Raw genomic sequence first — 22,956 nt, 5'->3', positions numbered from 1 at the left:
CTTCTGTGTATAATAACAATGACTTGTGTATACTTCCCATATTTTCAGATGGTATTTGGAGAAGCCTACATTGCAAAGGTCATGCTTTAACAAAGTTGATAATTTTGATGGCATTGTCTAGTACCTGTCTTAATAATGCTGGCATTTTTTTGTTATGAGGGAGTGTTAGTGTAGTACACAATGACTACTTGTGCAGTTTTTTTTAACTTTCTTGATTCTTGTAACAATGCCAGGAACATGATCTACCATGGCCTTTACACCATTTGTGTACATGTCAATGCAATTGTCCCTTTGTATCAAGTTTTCAATGAAGAAGGCATCAAGCAGGGGAAAAAATCATTACCATTTGTAGAGGATGGAAGTGGCTTTTAGAACAGAAAACCTTCATGAAAAATATCTGAAAATTCATACCACACAAATGTAATTAACAGAGCTAATCCAGCAAAAAAATCGTTTGACTGATACAGGAAATTATGGTATCTTTAACATTGTTTGATAGGTCCTGGATTTGATTACGCACAGTGTTATCTGATATGGAGACACTGGAGATCAAGTCTGCAATTTTTTTGTCCACCATGCACTTCACAACCTTCACTAATAGTGGTTTTATAAGAGTTTCAGCAAGGATGTGAAGTTTACCAGCAAGCACCAGGTCATGACTGACCAAATATGATGCTTTCAGTGCTTTCTCGTTATTTGTCTTTGCAAGAGATATACATTTTGTCTGAACTGCATGGAATTCAATACTTTTTTCTTTTGAAATAATCTGCAGTTTTATTTGTGAAGTCAGGATGACTTTAAAAATGCTTTCTAAGTTTGGCAGGGAACATAGAGCTATTGGATAAAACTGTGGATGTCCAGCAACAAACTCAGTGAATTCCATGGCGAAATATGAATCACAATATTTTTGATTTTTACTTCCTTTCAGTACCTCTTCATTAGGCATCATAGACTTTGATGCAGGATGATACACACCATTTTCCAAACTTAAGGCCAAGGATTTCACAGTATTTTTTTTAAAAGTAAGCTTACAGCTGTTGTTATCCACCTTTGACTGAGCAGTGGTTGATGGCTGATGACTCTCAGGTCTTACGGAGACCATCTTAAGCTACAGATCCATTTCAACAAAAGTTTAGCAGCTAGCTATTGGAGGAGGAAGAAGAGGAGGAAGAGGAGCAGGGAAGCAGCATGTTGGCACCTGACACAGAGCCCCTCACAATCACTTGTGGAGCCCCAAGGCATTGGCGGAACACATTTTGGGAACCCATGTTCTAGAGTAGGGGTCCTCAAACTTTTTAAACAGAGGGCCGGGTCACAGTCCCTCAAACTGTTGGAGGGCCGGATTATAATTTGAAAGAAACATGAATGAATTCCTATGCACACTGCACGTATCTTATTTGTAGTGCAAAAAGCACTTATAAACAATACAATAATTAAAATGAAGAACAATTTTAACAAATATAAACTTACTAGTATTTCAATGAGAAGTGTGGGTCTGCTTTTGGCTGATGAGATAGGATTGTTGTTGTTGTTGTTGTGTGCTTTCAAGTCGTTTCAGACTTAGGTTGACCCTAAGCGAGGGCCAGGTAAATGACTTTGGAGGGTCGTATCCAGCCCCCGGGCCTTAGTTTGAGGACCTCTGGTCTAGAGCATTGTTGAGAATAACATTCACAGCCCACTGCTTTTTGAGATAACATTGGTCCATTTTGACCAGCAGCATGGGCAACAGTAATCATAGAAAAGCCTTTTATGCACCCACATATTTTAAAATATCATATATATTTATGTATAGGTCAGCCTCGTTTTTAAGTCAAGTGCATGTTTTAGGGATAAAGTTATGGAGTTTGATATGACCACAGATTAGCCCAGAGTCATTCCTCAGCAAGGGGGAAAACATCAATGGTATTTTAGGGCTAGCTGCCTGTGGCCATCATAGAATCATTGTGTTGGAAGAGACCTCGTGGGCCATTGAGTCCAACCCTCTGCCAAGAAGCAAGAAAATCATATTCAAAGCACCCCTGACAGATGGCCATCCAGCCTCTGTTTAAAAGCCTCCAAAGAAGGAACCTCCCCCACATTCCAGGGCACAGAGTTCCACTGCTGAACAGCTCTCACAGTCAGGAAGTTCTTCCTCATGCTCAGGTGGAATCTCCTTTCCTGTAGTTTGAAGCCACATTCCAGCTTGTCAACATCTCCCTCCACTGCCACATTTTCTCTGCCCAGGCATCAGAAAGGCCAGAAAAGGTACCACAACAGAGAGAATAGATGGGGCTAGTGCTGCTTTTAAGTTCTTCTAGGATGAACTAACCTCTTGCCTTTCTCCACTCTATTTAAGAGTAGGATGCTTCCTCTTTTAAAAAATACTGACTCTCTGATAAATCAACCAGGTTTTTGGGGTTGATTTTTGACTAAAATTTCACTATACAGGATGATTACAATAACTGCTCTGGTATTCTGGAACAAACCCTCCCCAAAGGAGTTAAAATCATGCAATACATCACGTGTTGATATAACTAATGTACAAAAAATGGTTTGTGTATGTTAGCATTTCTAAATATTTTAGCAAATGAAACAGTGGTTAAGTTGAAGATCAAGAATATAATTGAAGTTCTGCTGCACGTGAATAATATTATTCCCCTAGTTCTGGGCATCTTAGCTATGAACAGCCTTATGGGAGGCCTTCAACATTTCTGTAATTACAAGAAACAGGATTCAAGTGTGGAACTGTTGTACAATACAACACTTAAGAATGGTATCAACACACTGGGTATCCAACTAAGTTTTCAAGCACAAAAAAAATGTTTATTTTTTCCTTCTCTTGAATATATACAGTATCTGGAGGTCTGTGCCACTGGCTGCCACTATACAAGGGGCTGGACTATACAACAGGCAATAGCAACAGGCTGGACATTTTAGTGCAAGCCATGGGGAAAATTGTGAGAACAGATTTTCCATGTTTTGCTCATAAAGCATACAGACATGAATCAAAACTAAATTCTCAAACAAATGAAAGATACATATTAACAAGAGAATAGAAATCTCTTACTACAGGATGTATTTTGGAACAGACCAGAAGACCTGCATCATGTTATACAAAAATCAATTCTAACTGAATTGATGGAATAGTATGAACCAAATGGTACTAACAAAATATTCTAGACTGTTCTTAGTGCTCACATTACAATCAAACTTTATAATTCACAGCAAGAGCTCCACTTTTCATCAAGTAGTTTAGATTTATCTCCCACACATAAATATTATATACATATACATATATAATCTCTCCTTCATAAAGAGAAGAGGAGGGAGGGGGAGATTGAGAGAGGGGGAGAGGGAGAGAGAAAAGTCTTTCACTTAATGATCGTAATGATGTTTATGGTACACCATATGTTTGTCCTTAGGTACCTCCTTTCTCCCACCCGTAAGAGACTTACCAATCTGCAAATCAATTCTAAGTGGCTATCTTGAGCATTTTAGACAGAAAAGTGAAGATGTAAATTCTTTGTACAATAAAGTGAATATGATGAAAAGCCGAGTATAAGTCAAGCCCAGCAAGAAGTGCCATTCTATCTACAATGCAAGTTGTTCAAATGTCAAAATCAATTAATTTTAAAGAGAAGTAAAATATTTGAAAAGTTATGCTCCAAGTCCAATTCCACTTCCGTAAATATGATTTAAGCACTTTGAGGTCAAGTATGTTTCTAAACTAATATCGCTTGCATGGATGGAATATATGCAAAAGTCATGCAAGGAAAATTCTGTACTTACATCATTCTTATAGAAACTTTTGGTTTGGGATCTGCTACAATCAAGACTGGTTAGGTTTACTTCACGTAAGCACCATGCACAAAATAGTAATTTAACTTAGTTTTATCATTTTTACAGAATGGGATGCAAAATGTTCTAGCTAAACAAAAAGGAGGGGGAAGAGAGAAACATTGAAAAGGGGAGGGGTGGGAGAGAGAGATCTATCTGCCCAATTTGCTATTTCAAAGTTGTTCCTTCCATAAGCTTTTTCAAAAAGACACCCTAACAAAGTGATTTGCACTGCTCAAAGCTGCAACCAGAGCACACATATACAACTAACTTTCCAACTCTTGTAAATGTTGCCATTAGTTTAAAAATACATTCAAAGGTAGGAAAGCTCAAACATTTGCAAACTGAGTTGCTTCACCGTACTGACTTTCTTCAGTTGATATGAAGTAATTCACTGTGCAAATGCTTGACCACCAATTTAATTCCATTCTTTAACCACTAGTTCAAGAGAAAGCATTTACAGGAGAAAACAAAGTGAAACTTTAAAAATGTAAACCTTCACTATTATAAATATTTAGTGCAAATAAAAAACAAAAAATAAATTTAACCTCACACAAGCAGACTGTAAGTAAAAGACACCTTTCTATTATTATTATTATTATTATTATTATTTTACATCTTTCCAGCTAGGACTGAAAAGCTTGAATTCAAGGCACTATACTCCTGCAAGGATTAATATAGTTGTCTTAACCATCAATTCAAGTACATTAATGTTGAAGGTTGCAGCTTTGTACACCAAAACACAAAACAAAGTGTCTTCAGCTATGGAGATGAAGCAAATATTGCCATAACAACAAACGAACCGGAGTGAAAACATTTCACAGTGATCACTGATGCAGTATATGGCTGAGTGCACTAGCAGGCCTGAACTGAGTGCCAGCGGGTAAAGACATACTGCATATAGGCTCAAACACACTGCATGTACAATTTAGACATCATCATCATCATCATCATCATCATCATCATCATCATCGCCATCATCTATCAAGTGATAGAGCTAGGATATTCTCAATTTAGGGCCTGGTGAACTGAGAACAGGTTGCTGTAGTGGAACTGGAATCAGTTGGAAGCCAGTCTTGGCCAGAGCTGGGAACTTGGCAAGGCTCTGATCTCCCACAATCCCAGGCTGTGTTGCTGAGCCTGACCACTGCATCCCAAAGAGTGGCATAGGGAAAAATCCTCCATATGGACAAAAAGGCATCACATAAGGTTTTACTGTGCCAGAAAGGGTAGTACCTGTCATAGGCACTGGCATGGATGGTGAAACTCCAGGAGTTAATGCGGCAGGCATTGGGCAAGACACTGGAACAATGCACTTTTCCCCCACTCTTGTTCTTACTGAATTTACCTATAAAAACAAACATAAAGAACACAGCTATTATGCTTGAATTGTTCTAATGGAGAATTCTGTGCAACAGAACTGATTCACGGCAACTATCATTTTCAGTCCAACGGTGCCACATTTTCCTCTATTCTGAGGGGATATGCTGGTCTTGCTCCCTCCAGTGGCTGAGATTTTGAATGAGGTGAAAAATGCAGAAAGCTTCCACGACTCTCAAGCAAAAAAACCCACTGGAAATCCACACAACAACACAATGAGCCCCTTTAAACTGAATCTTCTGGACAGCCTATTTTTGCCAAGGAACTTAAAAGACATTATGAGTGTTTCACAGAATAACAACCTTCCTCCTCATGGGAATATGCAAACTGAAATCAAGCCAGCGCTTTCTTTAATACAGAAGCAGAGAGACCTTCCTCCCCCAATTGAACCCATCCTTCTTCCTTCAGCAACATCAAGAAAACTTCTGGACCTATGCACACTGTAACAACTAAATCTGAAAACCCACCAACCCAAAATATAGCGTATAAGTGTAGAATGAAAAATGTAAAATAAAGCTGTTAATTCTTTCAACCATCCCCACAATAAATTTACAGATCTTATAGTAGAGCTTGGGGGGAAAAATGGGACAACAACTCCTCTAGTAAAAAAATATCCATGTTGGTCTGGAAGCTATAAACCCCAAAGTAACACGCTCTTGCGCTCGCTCGCTCTCAGCTGTAACAGTCACTAAAAATACCTAGACTCTGCAGAACTTAAATGAGAGAAAGAGGCTTCCTTTTTAAACACACACAGCAGCTGACTTCCTGGGATTTATGAGCTTAAATATAGACTAAATGCTACAAAAGCCATTGTTGTACAAGAGACTGGCTGGTTCCCCTCATGGATGTAGTTAGCACATTGTTGTTTTTTGTTTCACTTATAATGAACAACTAACTTTAATCCAACAAATAAAATGAGAAGTATGATAGCATTAAATGTTAAAAACATGTAATTTAGAATTTGTATTAGCAACTGCCCAGCTTAAAAATAAGGCAAAACTAAGTGCAGTTCCAAGTCTACTAAAAAAGAACTGCCATATTAGGTTACTGGAACTGACTTATGGGTAATTCTTTGCCTAGAATTGCAGCTTTAGGACCTCATCACACTAGACAATGAATCCACTTTAAATCCAGTTGTTGCCTCCTGCAGAATTCTGGGGTTTGTCATTTAGGGAGGAGCCTTTAACAGCCTCACTAAACTACAAACCCCAGAATTCTTCAGGAGGCAGAAACCGTATTTAAAGTGGATTCATTCTCCAGTGTGATAACGTAGTAAGACTCAATTATACTTCCTCAGTAAGACTTCTGAGAAAATATTCCTAGGATCAGGGCTGCTCAGAGGACAGGGGGCAGTCTTCCCTGAATCCCCATAAAGCAAGATCAAACCCCATCTGCCCATTTCTTGCACATACTATGGATCCCTGTCTCTGCCAGAGATTGCTCACCAGAGCCCCTCTCATGCATTGACCATTGCAGGGCTGGACTAACCATCAAGCCAAATGTTCTTAGGGCATCAAAAGAAGGGGGCACCATGGAAATTTTCCATTGTTGGATTTACCATGAACCATATGGTGCAAACTTGCAAATAGTGCATTTGAATAAGGTTCTACAAAGAGGGCTCCCCCAATAAAAGACTGGAATTTGAAAAAGTTGGAGAAAAAAAATCAAATATAAATAATTTGAATTAGATATATATGGGACACCAAAATCTTTTTCAGTGTTTATGGCCACACCATGTGTTATTAGATTGCATGTCTCAGCAGATCTCACCACTATGAGGAATGCTTGTACCTACAGTTCAACCCTGAAAGGCCACATGATTTCCATACCTGTTGCAAAGGGTGAGGCACTAGTGGGACCTAACAGCATACATATTTCTTCATAGCACCGTCAAACCTCCTACAGTGCCATAGGCTTCCTGTAGTTGCCAAGCTGAACCCAGGAATCAATCAACCAAATGACCCACAAACCAACAACTCTTAAACACACATGCGCACCCATTCAGGACAGATGAACAAAATAAAATTTCATTAAATGTCAAGTAATACCTGGGCTGTCTAATAACAGGGATTTTAACTCAAGCAGCAGGTTTAGCTTCTGCTCCTGGGGTGATCCAATTCTTAACAAGGCATTATAGCTGGATAGTTTTTAGCAGTATGGCCAACACACCTGCATCCTTAGGAGAGTCAGCACAAGTGCCTGAATAAAAGAGTCCAGAAAGTATTGGCATGGCAATCCAACATTCAACTTGGTATTCCTCCATGCCTTACACCAAAAATGAACAGAACCAATCATTGCATACTCAAGAAGCTCATCTACACTGACCACTTAGGTTGATGAATAGTTGGATCAGCTCTGTGGCAAGGTGGTGTTTCTGCAGCTTTGCTCTAGGTTAAGCTAACTCAGGGGGGAGCCCAAATTCTGACTTTTCCCTAAGTTAGGGAGAGTAAAGGCATCTGGGATGGTTCCTAACAGGAAGTGGCAGCAGCTATCGACTGTCATCCTGCAGTCCTTAGTGTCAGGCAACTTGGTGATGGAATTGTAGTTCCCTGTTGCCCCCTTCACTCACCATAATCCAGAGAGCCTTCATGGCAACAGAGTTGGGGCTTTCCCCTCTCTCCCTTCCAGCTCCCTTAGCACACAGATGATCTTTCTGATGTCAGCCAGAGTGCCATAGATCAAGGTAGGTGGAGTTCATGACTGGCAACAGCTCTGAGATGGGGGGCGGGGGGGGGGGCTCTAGGGTACCTATCTGGCTGCTATACAGGCATGATCCAGCATTCCAGATAGGGCCCTCATTAATGGTTAGGGTAGAAAGGGCCCAAGGGAATGGGTGTTAGGGCTAGCCAGTGAATCTGCATCCACCCTCCCACAGGTGCTCTGGGTGGAACAAAAATTCTCCTGACATTGGACTCTGTCCAGAAATTCAGCACCAGCAGAGTTTCAGGGTTTTTTTTTTTAAAGAGAGAAGTTGCCTCCTGGCTCTGCTTCCACTTGGCTGCTATATTTGTGTGGCTCTTTTCTGTACCAAATGTTCTCCATTTGCACCCTGTAAGTTAATTAGCTCTGAAGCCACTTTGGAAATGCTTTTCACTTGCTTTAAAAGTTCCCAAGGGCAAACTAACCCCATAGGCTACACTTCTATTTCTTCTTTGGATTTATTTCTCAATGAATTCAATGGTACAGCAATGGATGGAGGATTACTGCAAAAAAGAAAATATATTCCTTTCACAAATTAATGATGCTGTTTACTGGTCAGCAATCTGTGAATGTCTTTCTCCCCCAATCTCTTAGTAGATGGTTTACTTCATTTCAGTCATTATTGTGTTGGCTCAGCACACTATTTCTATGCTATATCACCATACAGTACACAAAATCTTCCCTACTGCTTTCTGGTCAGTGATACCTGGTGGCTTCACTGATAGTTGAGGTGGTGAATCCACTTCTGGTTTTATTTTAAACATCTAAGGAGTGCCTCCTTTCTCTACACAGAAACATCAACATATTATGTAATATCACACAAATCTTAAAACTGTCATTAGGCAGGTAATATTCAAGGGACTGGAACCAGAATATGCTTTCACAGGGTTTTGTGGAGTCTTGTTGATTCACAAACCTAGGTGACAGGGCTATATGCAAGCTTTGCTGGATGTTGTCCTTTTGGAAGGCTGTATTTTTATCCAAGTGCTGAATCTGCATCACCTTCTTGACCAGTGCTTTATGTATCACTAAAACAAACGTTCTGAAGCATTTCTATTCAACCAATTTCATTTTGTAAAGCTTAGTTTTCCCTGTCATTTTGTATTTCATATAATCATAGAGCTGAAAGAGACCACAAGGCCATCCAGTTCAATCTCCTAACATGCAGGCACAATCAAAGCACTTTAGACAGATGGCCATTCAGCCTCTTGCCATTTAAAAATCTCCAGAGAAGGGGACTCCAACACAGACAAACAGTTCTTAACATCAGGATGTTCCTCCTAATATTTAGGTGGAATCTCTTTTCCTATAGATGAAATTTTTTTCTCTGTTCTCTCTGGAACAATGGAAAATAAACTTGCTCCATTTTTAATATTATATCCTTTCAAATATTTAAACATGGCTAGCAGTCATCTCTCAATTTTCTATTTCTATTAAATGCAACCATTTTCCTAAGATGCTCACATACGGCCTGGTTTCCAGACCGTTTACTATTTTGCTCATCCCCCTCTGCACACATTCCAGCTCCTCTGCACACATTCTTCTGTATCATATCCCTCTGTTGCTTTGTTCTCCAAATTAATGTACTCTTTACTTGCAATCCTTCTGCAGACTTGGATGAAGATCTAAAGATTCTGATGTGACCTACACCAGGCTTTCCTTCATGCCACATCCTATATGTAGTGGTCCCGTCAATTTTCTTTGATTTTGAATGTCCACTATACTGTTGCTGTATATTTCTACAATATCTATTTATGGAAAGAATTCATTTCTTCTTCTGTTTCTAGGCTTTATCAGTAGGTAATCAGGCAATATCCCGCCAGCAGGACAATTTTGCATATCATGCTTTTTCTGTGTTGAATGGAATTCTTTCTGTTGTCCTGCTTAACTTTCTAGGTTCTAATTCTGGTTCCTAGATGGGTTCCATGCACTGGTTTTTGTGGGTCTACTCATTGCGAGTTCTGTATCTGCTTCAGTTTGTTAACCTCTATCTCTAACTTGGTTTGCATTTGCTGGTAATCCTTCTTTAAGTTCTGCTCATTTTATGGCTCTTGATTTGGAGCTCTTATTGGAGTACATTTTAAAGCCAACTGCTTCCTTTGTGTGAAAGTATCCTTTCAACTGTTCACTGTATCACATTGGCATGCCTTTGTGTTGATCTGTTTAGTTTAATGCTGTGCATTATTCACTTGTAATCCATGTGGAGATATGGATGAAGAGCTGAAGAATCTGACATGACCCATGTTAGGTTTTTCTTCAAGCCATTATCTTATATGGAGTGGTTCTTCCAATTGTCTTTGATGGCAGTTCCTCTGTAGACAAACAGCTGTCATGACTGCTTTTCACATTTGTCTAGGAGACAAACCTTCCATAGCATGAGTCTTATTATCAGCACTAGAAAATGATTCTGTTGTTCTCCTACTTCATTGTGTTTGCAATTGTTGTTGTTGTTGTTGTTATTATTATTATTATTATTATTATTATTATTATTATTTATACCCCACTTTCTCTCTCCCAAAAGAGACTCAGGTGCAGCTTAACGTAAAAACATTAGCACACAATTAAAAAAAATGCAAACATTAAAACATAATTAAAAATAAACAGTATTAAAATTTTGCAATTAAAAACACTGCTTTTTTATAAGGCACATATTTCCTTACGCATGTATTTTCCTCCCCCAGTGTCTGCTTGAATTATGCCCTGATTTGTACATAAATATGTTCCTAATTGTTCCTGCAAATGTCTTTAGCTTATCTAGTATTGTATTTTATAAAATGCACACTGGAAAAATTATCAACAAAATGTATTATGGGAACTGTTCTTTAGTGAACCGCTCTGATCTTTGTTGACAGAGTGCAAGTTGCATTGACCTTAATGTAGCATTGCATGGTCAAACAAAAATCATGATGTCCGGTCATGTTCTTTTTCTTTTGGCATGTGCTTGTATTCCTTTAGGAATTTTTCTGCCATAGGTCACCTGATGTCCTCAATCTAAAATCAAAAGGCTGTAGAGTGTAGAGGTAATGACTAGATTTGACTGAAAATCCTTCCCCATGCAAATGAGGTGTTCCTTTCTGTGGACGTATATTTTGAGCCATAGCTAGTTGGCCACTTCACTGAAAAAACAACAACATTCACTCTAGCACAAAAATACAGAAGATCACCCTCATGAAAATCCTGCATTCTCGATTAACTTTAGCAATTTTCAGTGACATACTAGATATGTGCACCAGGAAACCAGCACTCTTTTAAATTCATCTTGTCCAGCTGGCACACTTTCCTTTATACTCCAGAACTATGAAACCCTTCATCAGCATTTCTTCTTTTCTTCTTGCTGCAATTTTCTTTTCGCTTCCTTGGCAGGAAGTGTCTCTTCCCATTGGTCTTCTGTTTGTCCTTTTTCATCACTATTACCTCAGGAAGATGCATGAAGTGATTGCTTAGTTGGACCAGTGCAAGGTCTGCTTGTGACAGTGACTGTGCTCCAGGGTACTTCCTCAGAATTATGACCTTCTTCATTTTCAGTGACAATTTTATCTTGTTGTATGAACAATTTTTCCTCTGTTCCATTCAGGAAATCCTTGTGTTCTCTGATATGTTGAAGAGTCCCAACATGTAGCTGCTGTACACTGACCTCCTCTTCCAAGAGAGCCAGTAGTTTTCACTCCAAGCAAGGTTTGGGAGGTTTACTGGCAAGAAAACAGACACTGCACAAACATGACACGGTAAAAAAAAAAAGATCATTTTGCCTCCATGACTGCATTTATTTTCCTATCGCTTTAAACTGTAATAACTCCTGATATAACTGTACATGTCACAAGACTGCATCGCCGCTCACCTTCAGAAGCCTACTCCCTTAGACCATGTGCTTTGGGAGAGAACATTGCTAAAAACAAAAGTTTCCATAAGCTTTCAAAAAGAAAAACAATCACAGTCAAAAAGTCAAGGATAACCCCCAAACACCATCTTCTGCTCTTTCCTTGGAGACTGACTTGCAAAGACTGAGGAAGCAGTTATATTGCTTGTGAACTCAAGTAGTTAAGAGGGGAAAGCCAAAGGAAGAGCAGTTGAATATTTGAGTCTCAGGGCCCTTATGTCAGGATGGGGGAAAGCTGTGAAAGATGAAGACATTGTGTGCACTCCTAGGAGGCTTTGGAAAATGGTACCCTTCATAAAAACAGTGCAAAAAAATTCCCCAATGCACGCTAGAATGCTTTTTGTTGCATTGTCATCTCACTGGGGCCATTTTAGACCCCAAGGAAACATTTTTAAAGCAACAAACAGAAAATCATTTCCTGTTTACAAAAAGGTTTTTTTGTGTGTGTGTGTAAAATGGACAAAACAGAAAAAAACGCCTCCCCCCCCCCCATGTTTTAAATTTCTCCGACTAACCTCAGGACCACAAAACAACTGGGGGTGGGGGGATACAGCAAATTAATTCATTTTTTTCATGTCAGGAGTGACTTGAGAAACTGCAAGTCACTTCTGGTGTGAGAGAATTGGCCGTCTGCAAGGACATTTCCCAGGGGATGCCCAGATGTTTTGATGTTTTACCATCTTTGTGGGAGGTTTCGCTCATGTCCTCGCATGGGGAGCTGGAGCTGACAGAGGGAGCTCATCTGTGCTCTCCTCGGATTTGAACCTGTGACCTGTCAGTCTTCAGTCCTGCCAATACAAGGGTTTAACCAATTGCCCCACCAGGGCTCTAGCAAATTACTTCCCTAAAGTCATACTAATTAGCTTAGATGTTATTTTACTAGTGAAAAGGTAACTTTAGTAGAATGGGAAGATTTGCAGTTATTCATTTTCATTTTGTACCTGCCTACATCACTTCTTTTCAAACTATCCATTGGGGTAAAAACTGACAAACTTCCTTCCAAGGGCCAATGCCATATTAGCTTATCCTGGAACTAAATGCATTAGATGTTTGTGGAATAGCATTGGCTGACACCATTTCTTATGCTGTCCTAAATGCTATCCCAATTCTCCAGGGCAGAGTGGGGGAACAGAACATGTGTTCAAAATCACCCTCTTGTATTGCCAGACATCTTCAGACAGCGGAAAGTACTACTGAATGACATTCTCTAATTATACTAATTTTCAGCACTAACAGACTGATCAACTGAATAAATAGGTTGCTATAATCAACCAAGAACCTGAATCACTTTATAGCTTCTGTGACTTATGCCCAGGTATGCAATAGTAATGGAGAGTGTTCATGTATGTGCAAGTGTATACATGTATGCGAATCTGTGCCTAAAACTTCTAAAAATATATAAAACTGAAGCACAATAAGAAAATATTGTACCTAAGAAGTGGCCAAATAATACACTAGTTAAATCAGATTGTCTAATACAATTGATTGGAGGAAGCCTAATAAAGAGGTGATATGCAAAAACCAAGTTGAGGGCCTTAGAAAGAAAAAAATGAGGCAGAAGCAGTAAAGGCAAGAAAGGAGACTGTAGAAAAAAGGCAAGAGTTATGAAAGAAGATGTGAGAGAAAAAAGAGGCAAATTACCTAGCATAACCATATTGTAGAATAGGGAGAGACTAGAAATCTATACCAAAGGAGGTATATGGAAGGGAATTTGAAGTGGTGACTTTGCATACTGGACTGGAGCTTCAGCCTTGACCTCATTGTAGAAGCAGCAGAATATAAATGTATCTACCTGACTTTCCTGGACAGCCACAGCTAATGTAGGATAATCTTTTCCCAATATGTTTTCCTCTTGTATGTTCCCAATGCAGAGATAACTCAGCTCTAGAACTGCTGCTTTCATCAGAGCAGCAAATGGTGCCACTCATTTCTCTCAAATGAAGGTGCATCAAAGTCAGTCAAGTTATTTAGAAACAGAAGGTCCTACAAGTACCTTACCTCCTTTTATGGCAGTACAAGACAATAATAATAACCAATAAATTGATGCCTTTTCATTACAATAAACTTGCTATCTGAGATAGTTGCCTCAATATGCCTAATGGCAGAGTTGGTGATGGCTGGATCTCAAGTATCACTTTGGTTTTCAGTCAGACTCAGAATATTGTTTTCCATCTATTTTAGTTTTATTTTTGTGTCTTCAGCAATGTGCTCCTGAATTTCTCATTTAAATTTAGTTTCTTTCTTTCCCCTCTGCTATTTAACAAAATTGGCATTTCTTTTGTGTCTTTCCTGCATCTTTTTCTAAGTATGGTATTCTTTTTTTTGTTTCTTTGTAAAAAAATTTGTATAAAAGAGCTGAAGGAAAACAATGCTTCTACTTTCTCTGCATTCTATACACATCTCTCATATTATTTACTTTCACACAACAAGTCAGTCTTTGTCATATGGAGATGATGGTCTACGGGGTGATAAAATTTACTATTGTTTTTTTTGCTGTGTACAATAATTAAACACTCCTTATACATCAAGAACCTGAGTTTCTCCACATACATATCCACACACATACTGTCAGTATGAATTGTATCAAACTCAACCATTCCTCTTACCTTAATTGCACTCCATTTGATTCAATACTTACTTTTCATTAAACATAACTAGGAGTATCACACTAGTGTACCCAGATGCTATTGATCATCATCTTAGATCCAGTAACTGCCACACAAATGCAGTAAGAAAGACTTTTACATATAATAGTAGGAATTTTCTTTATATCGATCAGGCCATACTATTTGTCCACCTAACATTTTGCTACCTATTCCGATTGACAATTTTCCAGAGACCATTTCTATCACCTTTTAGCTGATTCTAAAGTGGAAGACTAAGTATTGAACCTGGGACTTTCTGCATAGTCTCCCCTGTAAACAAAGTTCACATGTTAGCAGTGTGCATTTGGATATACACCTTTGTCTTTATCATATTAATCATATTGAAATGGCACATGAGAGACCAAAAGGATCATCTCAAGATCCTTAAAACTACTGGCCATGTTGATTAGGGCTTATGGCTATTCCAAGTTCAAAATATCTGAAGTATATACTGTAGTTACTCCTAAATTGGTGAGATGTACAACCACATTTAGGGCCACGGATTGCTACACACAATGAGGTCTATGTTCATTGAAAAATAGAAATTCAAATGATGTCATAACAATATTACATCTTCAATATATAACTTTCTTTCCAGCCAGAACATCTTTCTCAGAATGGTATTCCACTCTTTAAATTAGGGAGTAGAGGTAGTTATGAATTGTTATTCAAATGTCAAATTTTTCAGAAGGCAAGAGACATAACGCTCTTAGAAACAAGTACAGGCTTTATTCCTCCTCCTACAGCCACATAACATTTTTTTACTTTTTACCCAACTACTTGAAGTCAAGCTCAAGTATAGAATCATAGAATCATAGAGTTGGAAGAGACCTCGTGGTCCATCCAGTCCAACCCCCTGCCAAAAAGCAGGAAAATCATATTCAAAGCACCCCCCCCCCAACAGAAGTAAACATTTCTGCTATTTTCAATTTTTTAGTAATTTATCATGCACCACATATCATGAAATGAACTAAGCCTTGACTTCAGCATTTATTCCTATCTTGCAGATTTTTCCTCTTTAAAACTTTTCCATTCCTTTGCGACTTTTTCTGACAACATTATTAGAGCATAAAAGAAAATGCAAACCTTCACTTCATGCCATTCTAGATGCAATATACTCCAAGGTACCATTTGACAATATGACAAACTACAAACTATATGATAAAAAAAGGGAAAGCCAACCATGTGATGATCTACGGCCATGATCCTTCACTACAGTAGTAGACCATAAACTTCTTCCAGGAATAGCTACATGTCTTTCCCCATTCTGAACACTTAATCTAGCTGTTTGTTTTACCTCAGTATCTCCCCATAGCCATTTAGTAGTCATAAGGAAGTTGGGGAGGAGAAGACAAGGATCAGCAAGGCACCTAGTCTCCAGCTCCATTTCTACACTCACTGCTGAGAAGGCATCATAGGTTTCTGGAGAATGACTTTTTTTCTGTGGCTGCAAAACAAATTGCCTTGGCCGATGGCTGCCCAGCTGCTCCTCATCCTCTCTCTGTCTTTTCCTGTCTACGAAATGGCCATGGAGGCAAGAAACAGGCAGGAAATGGCTGGGGAGTTGTAGTGGATGAAAGTGCTGAAGGCCTCCATTCACCATGCCCACCTGAGCACAGGTGAATGCTTAGTTATACCTGCATAGATCACTAACAAAATGCCAGACTATGTTTCTCCTTTTCTGTTCAGAAATGGCCACCCTTATATATGAACAACTATTTTTTTAAAAAAAAACGGAAATCCCTGCTGGCCCCATATGCTTCAAACTGAAAGGTGTACTTTATTGTAGTTCTTACTGCAACAGAAGCAAAGAGAGGTAAGTTCCTTTTTATCAAAGAAAGAAAGAAATACTACCTATTGTGCCTTTGATAAACAAATAAAACAGGACAAATGAATTCTTGTAGGCTTTTATGCATCTGATCCAATAAGAGTCACCAGCTTTCCCCCCCCCCATGTAATATATACAAAGTTTCCTTAAAAAATGATGCTGAAAGCAACAAAACAATTTGTTGAATAAAAAATAACACAAGATACTCTGTATATGGTATTATAGCAAAGGGGGGACAGATAGTACATTTCTACTGAATCAGCATGCGTGCAGCTCTCCTCGTTCGTAGAGATTTGCCTGCAGCATCATCATGAATATTCTGAAGAATGTAAAATCTGACAGAAGAAACTACTTGCAGCGTTTCTCAGCCCTTTTCTTCACACTTGGGACTGGCTGCAAGGGTATGCACACTGCGTTTGCAAAGGCTTAGCACCAGCCTTTTCAAAATCCTTACTGGATCAGATGAACAAGGGTGATATGTTTTCCCCCTTGTAATTGTTATGCCCAATTGGCCAGAGGATTAGTGAAATGCAAGCCGATTTCCTGCATTTAATTGTTTCACTGGAAGGAGAGAGAGAGAAAAAATAACACGTTGAAATGCTAAGGGGCTTCCGTGTGTAAGAATCTTTTGTATTATGACTGTGCTCCTTGTATCATTCAATCTTTCAGATTACGTGTTGGTGCTTCAGGGCTGCAATATGAGAATACTTCATCACATGTAATTTCTTTGAGCCATGCAAACTGTACATGACATGTTGGAAACGGAATGCTAGCATGCAATCAACAATTATCTCTGCTAGCCCAAGGTATAACAGAACTGGTGTTTTTGTTTTTATAGAGAGACACTTGATTCCGCTTCTAAACATTTGCAACTAGCTAGGCCAAAAGCCCTCTTTAAAAAAACAAAACCTGAAATTCTGCAGGAAAAAAATCTTGTTGCTAAGGCAGATTCCCTATTCACTTTCTTTAAGCAAAATGTTCTAATCATTAAAAAATCATAATTCTATGAAAATTGTTGCTAAGAAAATAAAATCACTGATTAAAAAACTATTTTTATAGGGAACCAGCTCCAATGTTCAAGATTTTCTCCTAATAAAAGGTTGGTTTTGTTAAAAGCAGGTAACTCTTCCTTTTACATAAATACTTTCCTTTGTCTTTTCCATCATAATTCTCCTGTGTGTTTTCTCTAACCTTGCATTTCCTGTCATAACTTTAAGCTTCCTACTTTCAGATTCTGAAGGGGGAGGGGAGCCACAGTCCTTTTTCAGGGAAGTCTGGATAAAATCATGCTACGTTTTAGAAATGACACAAACCAGATATTACTCCTTTAAAATATTTTATGGTCCTGATTTCCAAGTATCACATCTAATTTACAAGTGTCTTGTTCAGTATCTTTAATGTACAGTTGCCCCTCTACATTTGTGGTTTTGGCTTTTGTGGATCTGATTTAAAATATTCTAATCATGATGTCCTCCAGCGTGATTCTATGGACAACTTCCTTCAGTCATGCTGTAGGATTTACAAACAAAGAACACCTCTCTAAAAATCTCTAGGTCTTCAAATGTGATTCTGTGTTCAGCTTCCGATAGAAGTTGATCATTGAGTCATGATGGAAGACCTAGAAATTTCTAGAGAAATGTTCTCTCTAATTAAAAAAATATTCATGATATTTACCTTCTCGGGGCTCCTGTGCCCCTAACCACAGCAAATGTGGAGGGCTCATTATATTAATTTTGCAGGGAGCATAAACAAAGAGCCACCTTTGAAGAGTCTTAAATACAGATGTTGTCCATTTATAGTTTATATATGGAGCATCCTCTACCTTCAATAAAATGGGTGACACCTGGGTCTATAAACTGTGTGAAAAGAATGGGAGTGTGGAGCAGTGGATCAATTCATGGTACATTAACTTAACATAGGTGCATACATTTTCTTTACTCAGAAACATGTGGTGCTTCAGGATTTTCATTTGGAGCATTGGAAATGGAGGTGGTGGTGATGGATGCATGATAAGGAGATGAAAAGTGTCCATCTTTCATTTTCAACCAGACAGGTATAATTAAATAGAGCTTTCTATTGAAAAAATATATATGAAATATTATGTAATTATTTAAGTAATTAAAAATAACATTTAATTGGCAACTTCATACATATTTACCTGGAAGTAAGTCCCACTGAACTCAGCAGGCCTTACTTCAAAGCAATCATGTGCACGACTGCACAGCCAGTTGCCATATTACCCTTTTAAAGGTGGCATATTGGCACAGTCACCTGCAAAATGGCAGCTTATAAACTGCTTTCACCATACCAAGAAAGTTAATGATACATAAAATAAATTTCAGCAATGTGGCTAGAATGCGTTTAAGACAAGAAACATTTGATTACCAATGAATATATTGCTCTATATCAACTATTGTCACAATTCTTTGTTTGTAAAAAGTTTATCTGGAACCATACATTGCCAAGATCAAGTCAAAGTAGACAGAACATTCTTAAGCTATTTAATAGTTAGTGAAGTGAAATGGGTATTTATATGGAAGATGTTCTTTTAAGCTTATGTCCTCCAAATATCATCTTTGAAATGGCTTTCAGACACAAAGTAAAATGTAACACTCTTCAAGGAGTCCCACTTACTCCACATGTCTCATTCTGTGTCTGCATGGGGTTAGCCTTTGGCTCCATGTCTTGCCGTTTTTGGTTCTGCTTAAGTTGGTTCAAGGATGGTTTTGCTTGTACAGCTCCCACAGTTTTGCTTGTCCATTGATCCACCAATTTGTGGAGATCGTCCGTGAAAGTTCCTTTTTTGTTGTTACTGTTGTTGGCTTGTACCTGAACCTGTAGCGTCGTTTGTGGTAGAGGGTCTGGATATGCTACAAGACTGTTTGTTGAGGATCCTAAGACATCACAGAAAGATAAGAATCAGCCGTGTATGTAAAAATATCATTCTACTTTTCTCTTTTGGTCAAACTTCATTTTACAGCATTTCCAAAACCACAAGTGACTGTTTTTCATCTAGCTGCTTTCTCTGAAGAACGTTTTTGCTCCAAAAATAGTCTATTATATGACAGACATTCTACTGGTAGGGATGATTAAAAAAATAATTTTACACATATTATCATAAATCTCATAATAATTGGACATTTGCTTTTATACAGTCCCACTGGAATAAAAACAGATATGGAAAAAAACTGAAATTCAAATATAGATTGTCACAAAGGGCTTATTTGTCTTTTGCAGTTTTAACATTGGTTTTCACTTGGACTCTGGAGGTATACTGTTCAAGTTGTTATCCTATGCACACCTACCTGAAAATAAGAAATTAAATTTCAGAGATTTTTTCAAGAGCCGTATTCCAGTTATGGGAAGCGCCAGTGATGTAAATATTGGGGGGAGGGTGATGAAGCGATTATTCCCCAAATAAGAATTCTGCCCCTCCTATATGAACTTTTCTTTTAATCCCCACATTTCTAGCATTGCAGTAATTTGAAAAATTTAGGAAAAAAACGTTTGGGCATCAAAGAAGTGAAGTAGGCAAGGTGACCAGAGGAATGCAAATACAGCATTTGATCTTTTTGTTGTTCATATTAGAGATGCTATCCATGAAAAAACAACACCCCCCCCCCCCCAATGAAGGTTTACAGGAAAATGTGTCCTTTAAAATGGCCAAATATGTCAACTTAGCCCGGACAAAGAAAAACACTCTTAACCTGTCTGGTGATAAGAATTAAACTCAAATGTGAAGTCCATGACATCTGAGTGTGGAGAAGAGCAATCCACAGACCATCTATTACAATGCAGCCTGAGCCCTGCCACATGCACAATGGAGGGCCTTCTTATAGCAACACCAGAGGCACTCCAAGTGGCCAGCTACTTGTCAAAGGACATTTAATATAATGCCAAGTTTTCACACTTTGTGTTTTCTTTTTTTTGTTGTTTGCTTTTTAAATATCTTACAACTGTACCCTTGGTTCACTCCTGATATGATAAATAATAAATAACTCAAAAGTATTTTGTATGTTTTTATTACTAATCCAACAATTTTATATTAATTATGCCTGAATATGATACTAGTACACTTTTGTTGGTTGCATACATGAGCCAGGTTACCTAATGCAGAATAAACAAGCACTTGAAGTAAACACAATAAATATAAGAGTTTTAGGTGTGAATGATTTTCAATGTATCATTCTCTCATATGCTAGAAATTTGGGGACAGAAAGAAGATTTCACTGGAGGACAGGATCTGAGTTAGAAGGGCAAGGCTCTCATTTTTCCTTTACCTGGTAGATACAACAAAAGGGAGGAACCAAAAATGCATATCTTTGTTTAAAGATATTACTGCTAGTGACTAAAATGTAGGGGAGGCATTGAATTATTTTAGTATAGGGGAAAATTAAAAAGCTGGGAAATCAACCAATGATAGCGCAATAAGATTGATTTCATGGGAAACTGAGAAACCCAAGAAGTCTGCCTGGAACAGCAGAAAGACCAGTTAAGGCCCAGGACTTCATATTCTCCCAACCTGTTCTAAAGGAAATCATAGCAAAATTGTATCTTCATTCCTCCAAATGTTCCTGCTCTTGTTGAAATCCTAAGCTTCTAATTCCACTCTCCTGAGTTTAAAGGGAGAGTAAATAGTTCACAAGAAAAAAGAACCCCCTAGAGGCACAACTAGTAGTAATTACAGAAGACCATGATATGAAAGATTAGGAACATGATATCTGAATGCAGCCCATATATCTTTAATATGGGATATATTGAAAACTAGGACTACCAATGTTGAAATAATTACTCAGAACATGTTTTGAGTCAAAGTGATAAAATCAATGTCAAAACATGAGTTGCTATAGAGCAACATTAATTGGCTTGGGAATCTTTTAAAAAATTTTAAAAATGACAGTTAATTTCAAAGTGATCAACATTTGAAGCAAAAAAGTTCAAAGCTGTGGTGAAATTACATTATTTATGATGAGCAAATGTAATAAAATCTTACTTCAATTGCCATGAATTTTTTAAGATAATGATGTGCACAATTACTGTATACATTTATGAGTGCTTTTTTAATGAATTCACTCACACCGTCTTTTTCAAACCTGTTGCACACCCAAAATAAGTGAGTTCTTATGCTATGTTGGAAAAATCAACGAATCAGTGAAAAGTTAAGTGCCCCCTCCCCTTAAACCTGAACTCCTATTCAGTGTCTCAATAGGTGTGAGGAAGTGTTACATTGTATTAGCCAACCAGGCACAAAACAGCATTGTGAAGAAGCAATGTTAATTAAAAGATTAGAGAGCTCACAACTCAGCACTGTATGATAAACACACATGTACGTACTGAAAATACACCGATCTTGCAACAGGCATGCATCCAAAAGCAGCACTGGCATGCAAAGCTACCAAAGAGATACCTGCTCTTAGTTCATATGCAGTCTAATTTAAATACCATTACTAATGCAGTGTCTCCTGTTTAAACAAACCACTACATTATATTTAAATAAAGCAGCCCATGCTCAGAAAGAAATATCAAAAAGCCAAAAAACAAAAGAGAGAGGGATAGTTACTACTACTGTGATCTTTGCCTAGACATAGTCGTTTCAAGGTGGACCCTACAAGGTAAAAATGATACAAGACATACAGAGTTAGGCAAGACTAAAAAGGGGGAAATAAAGAAAAGTCTGATGGAAAATCTTCTGCATTTTTAAACAATGAAAAAGTAATCATTATGCAAGAAGGAACAGACAGAAAGTCAGCAGTTCAAGTTGAAAAGGAGAAATAATTGGGCAGCTCAAAGTCTGTAGATGTTTGCTACTATAAAAATAAGTGTTATTCAGTCTTTCTTTGAGTGATGCATTTTTTTATAAATAGGAAGATTTTTTATTGCTGTCAGGTAAATATTATTGTTGACTTTCAACAAATAAGAAAATCAACTCTGCATTCAAAGTACTTCTATTTTTATTCTATTTGTGTGGCAAGCTCTATTCATCTGGTAAGGCAATTATTGATTACAAATAATTTAAGGCACAAATTAGACTAGGGTGATTGCAGACAAATTCAATTACACCTTTTTTTACAAGTCCATAAACTTCTGTAGGACTTACAACTTTACTCATATCACTCCTTATGAGTGGAGTTTCATCTCTTCTTTTGCCAACTAAAGTTGATTGATGATATACACCACAATATATTAATATATTTAGATATAGCCTTACCCTATTTTTCTTAAATGCTTAAGAAATCAACAAATAGAACACAAGTAAGTTTTCATCCAACACTGATAGGATTTTGTTATCTAAATTTGGAAAACCACAAAGGTCAATGATGTCAGAGTGCTTGAATCTGATAATTGTTCCCACAAGATGTCAAACTTCCTTAAATGCTTTATCTCACTAAAGCCCCACAGGACAAAGTTGTTTACTATATGTTGCTTTGCGTTATTCAATTTTAATCAGCATTTTATTATAATACCATGAAGCCATCCAAGCAGCTAGAAATAGCAGAATCTGTATGTTAAGAACATATTGTGTTTAGTGCCTGATAAGGAGCAAAATATTGGACCTAGATAGAACTCCACCAAATAGTGATTTTACTTGTGCTGTCTAAGACGGGAGTCAAATGAAGAAATAATCTGCATGTTAGAGGCTTTGTTAGGGCTCATCCAGACAGGCACAAAAACTGGGACCTATCTCTGTTTTAACGGAGGCACCTTTGGTA

General features: G+C 37.9%; 1 protein-coding gene across 9 annotated transcripts in view; it reads right to left on the bottom strand.

Moving 5' to 3' along the window:
- WNK2 (WNK lysine deficient protein kinase 2) overlaps positions 1–22,956 on the bottom strand; it is a 153,245-nt gene that overhangs the window by 7,111 nt on the left and 123,178 nt on the right. For 4 of the 9 annotated variants that reach the window (XM_060766010.2, XM_060766018.2, XM_060766013.2 and 1 more), the window contains 3 exons: positions 21,807–21,851; positions 18,881–19,140; positions 2,771–5,164 (listed from right to left, as the gene is read on the bottom strand). In XM_060766010.2, coding sequence (XP_060621993.2) covers positions 4,814–5,164; positions 18,881–19,140; positions 21,807–21,851 — 656 coding nt within the window. In that variant the 3' untranslated portion in view covers positions 2,771–4,813. Of the gene's footprint in view, positions 1–2,770; positions 5,165–18,880; positions 19,141–21,806; positions 21,852–22,956 lie in introns of those variants that run through there. The other 5 variants (XM_060766014.2, XM_060766016.2, XM_060766015.2 and 2 more) reach the window with 4 other exon arrangements.

Source organism: Anolis sagrei, chromosome 2 (assembly GCF_037176765.1).
Source record: "Anolis sagrei isolate rAnoSag1 chromosome 2, rAnoSag1.mat, whole genome shotgun sequence".
NCBI classification, from domain to species: Eukaryota; Metazoa; Chordata; class Lepidosauria; order Squamata; family Dactyloidae; genus Anolis; species Anolis sagrei.
This window is presented reverse-complemented; position numbering and strand designations above follow the sequence as displayed.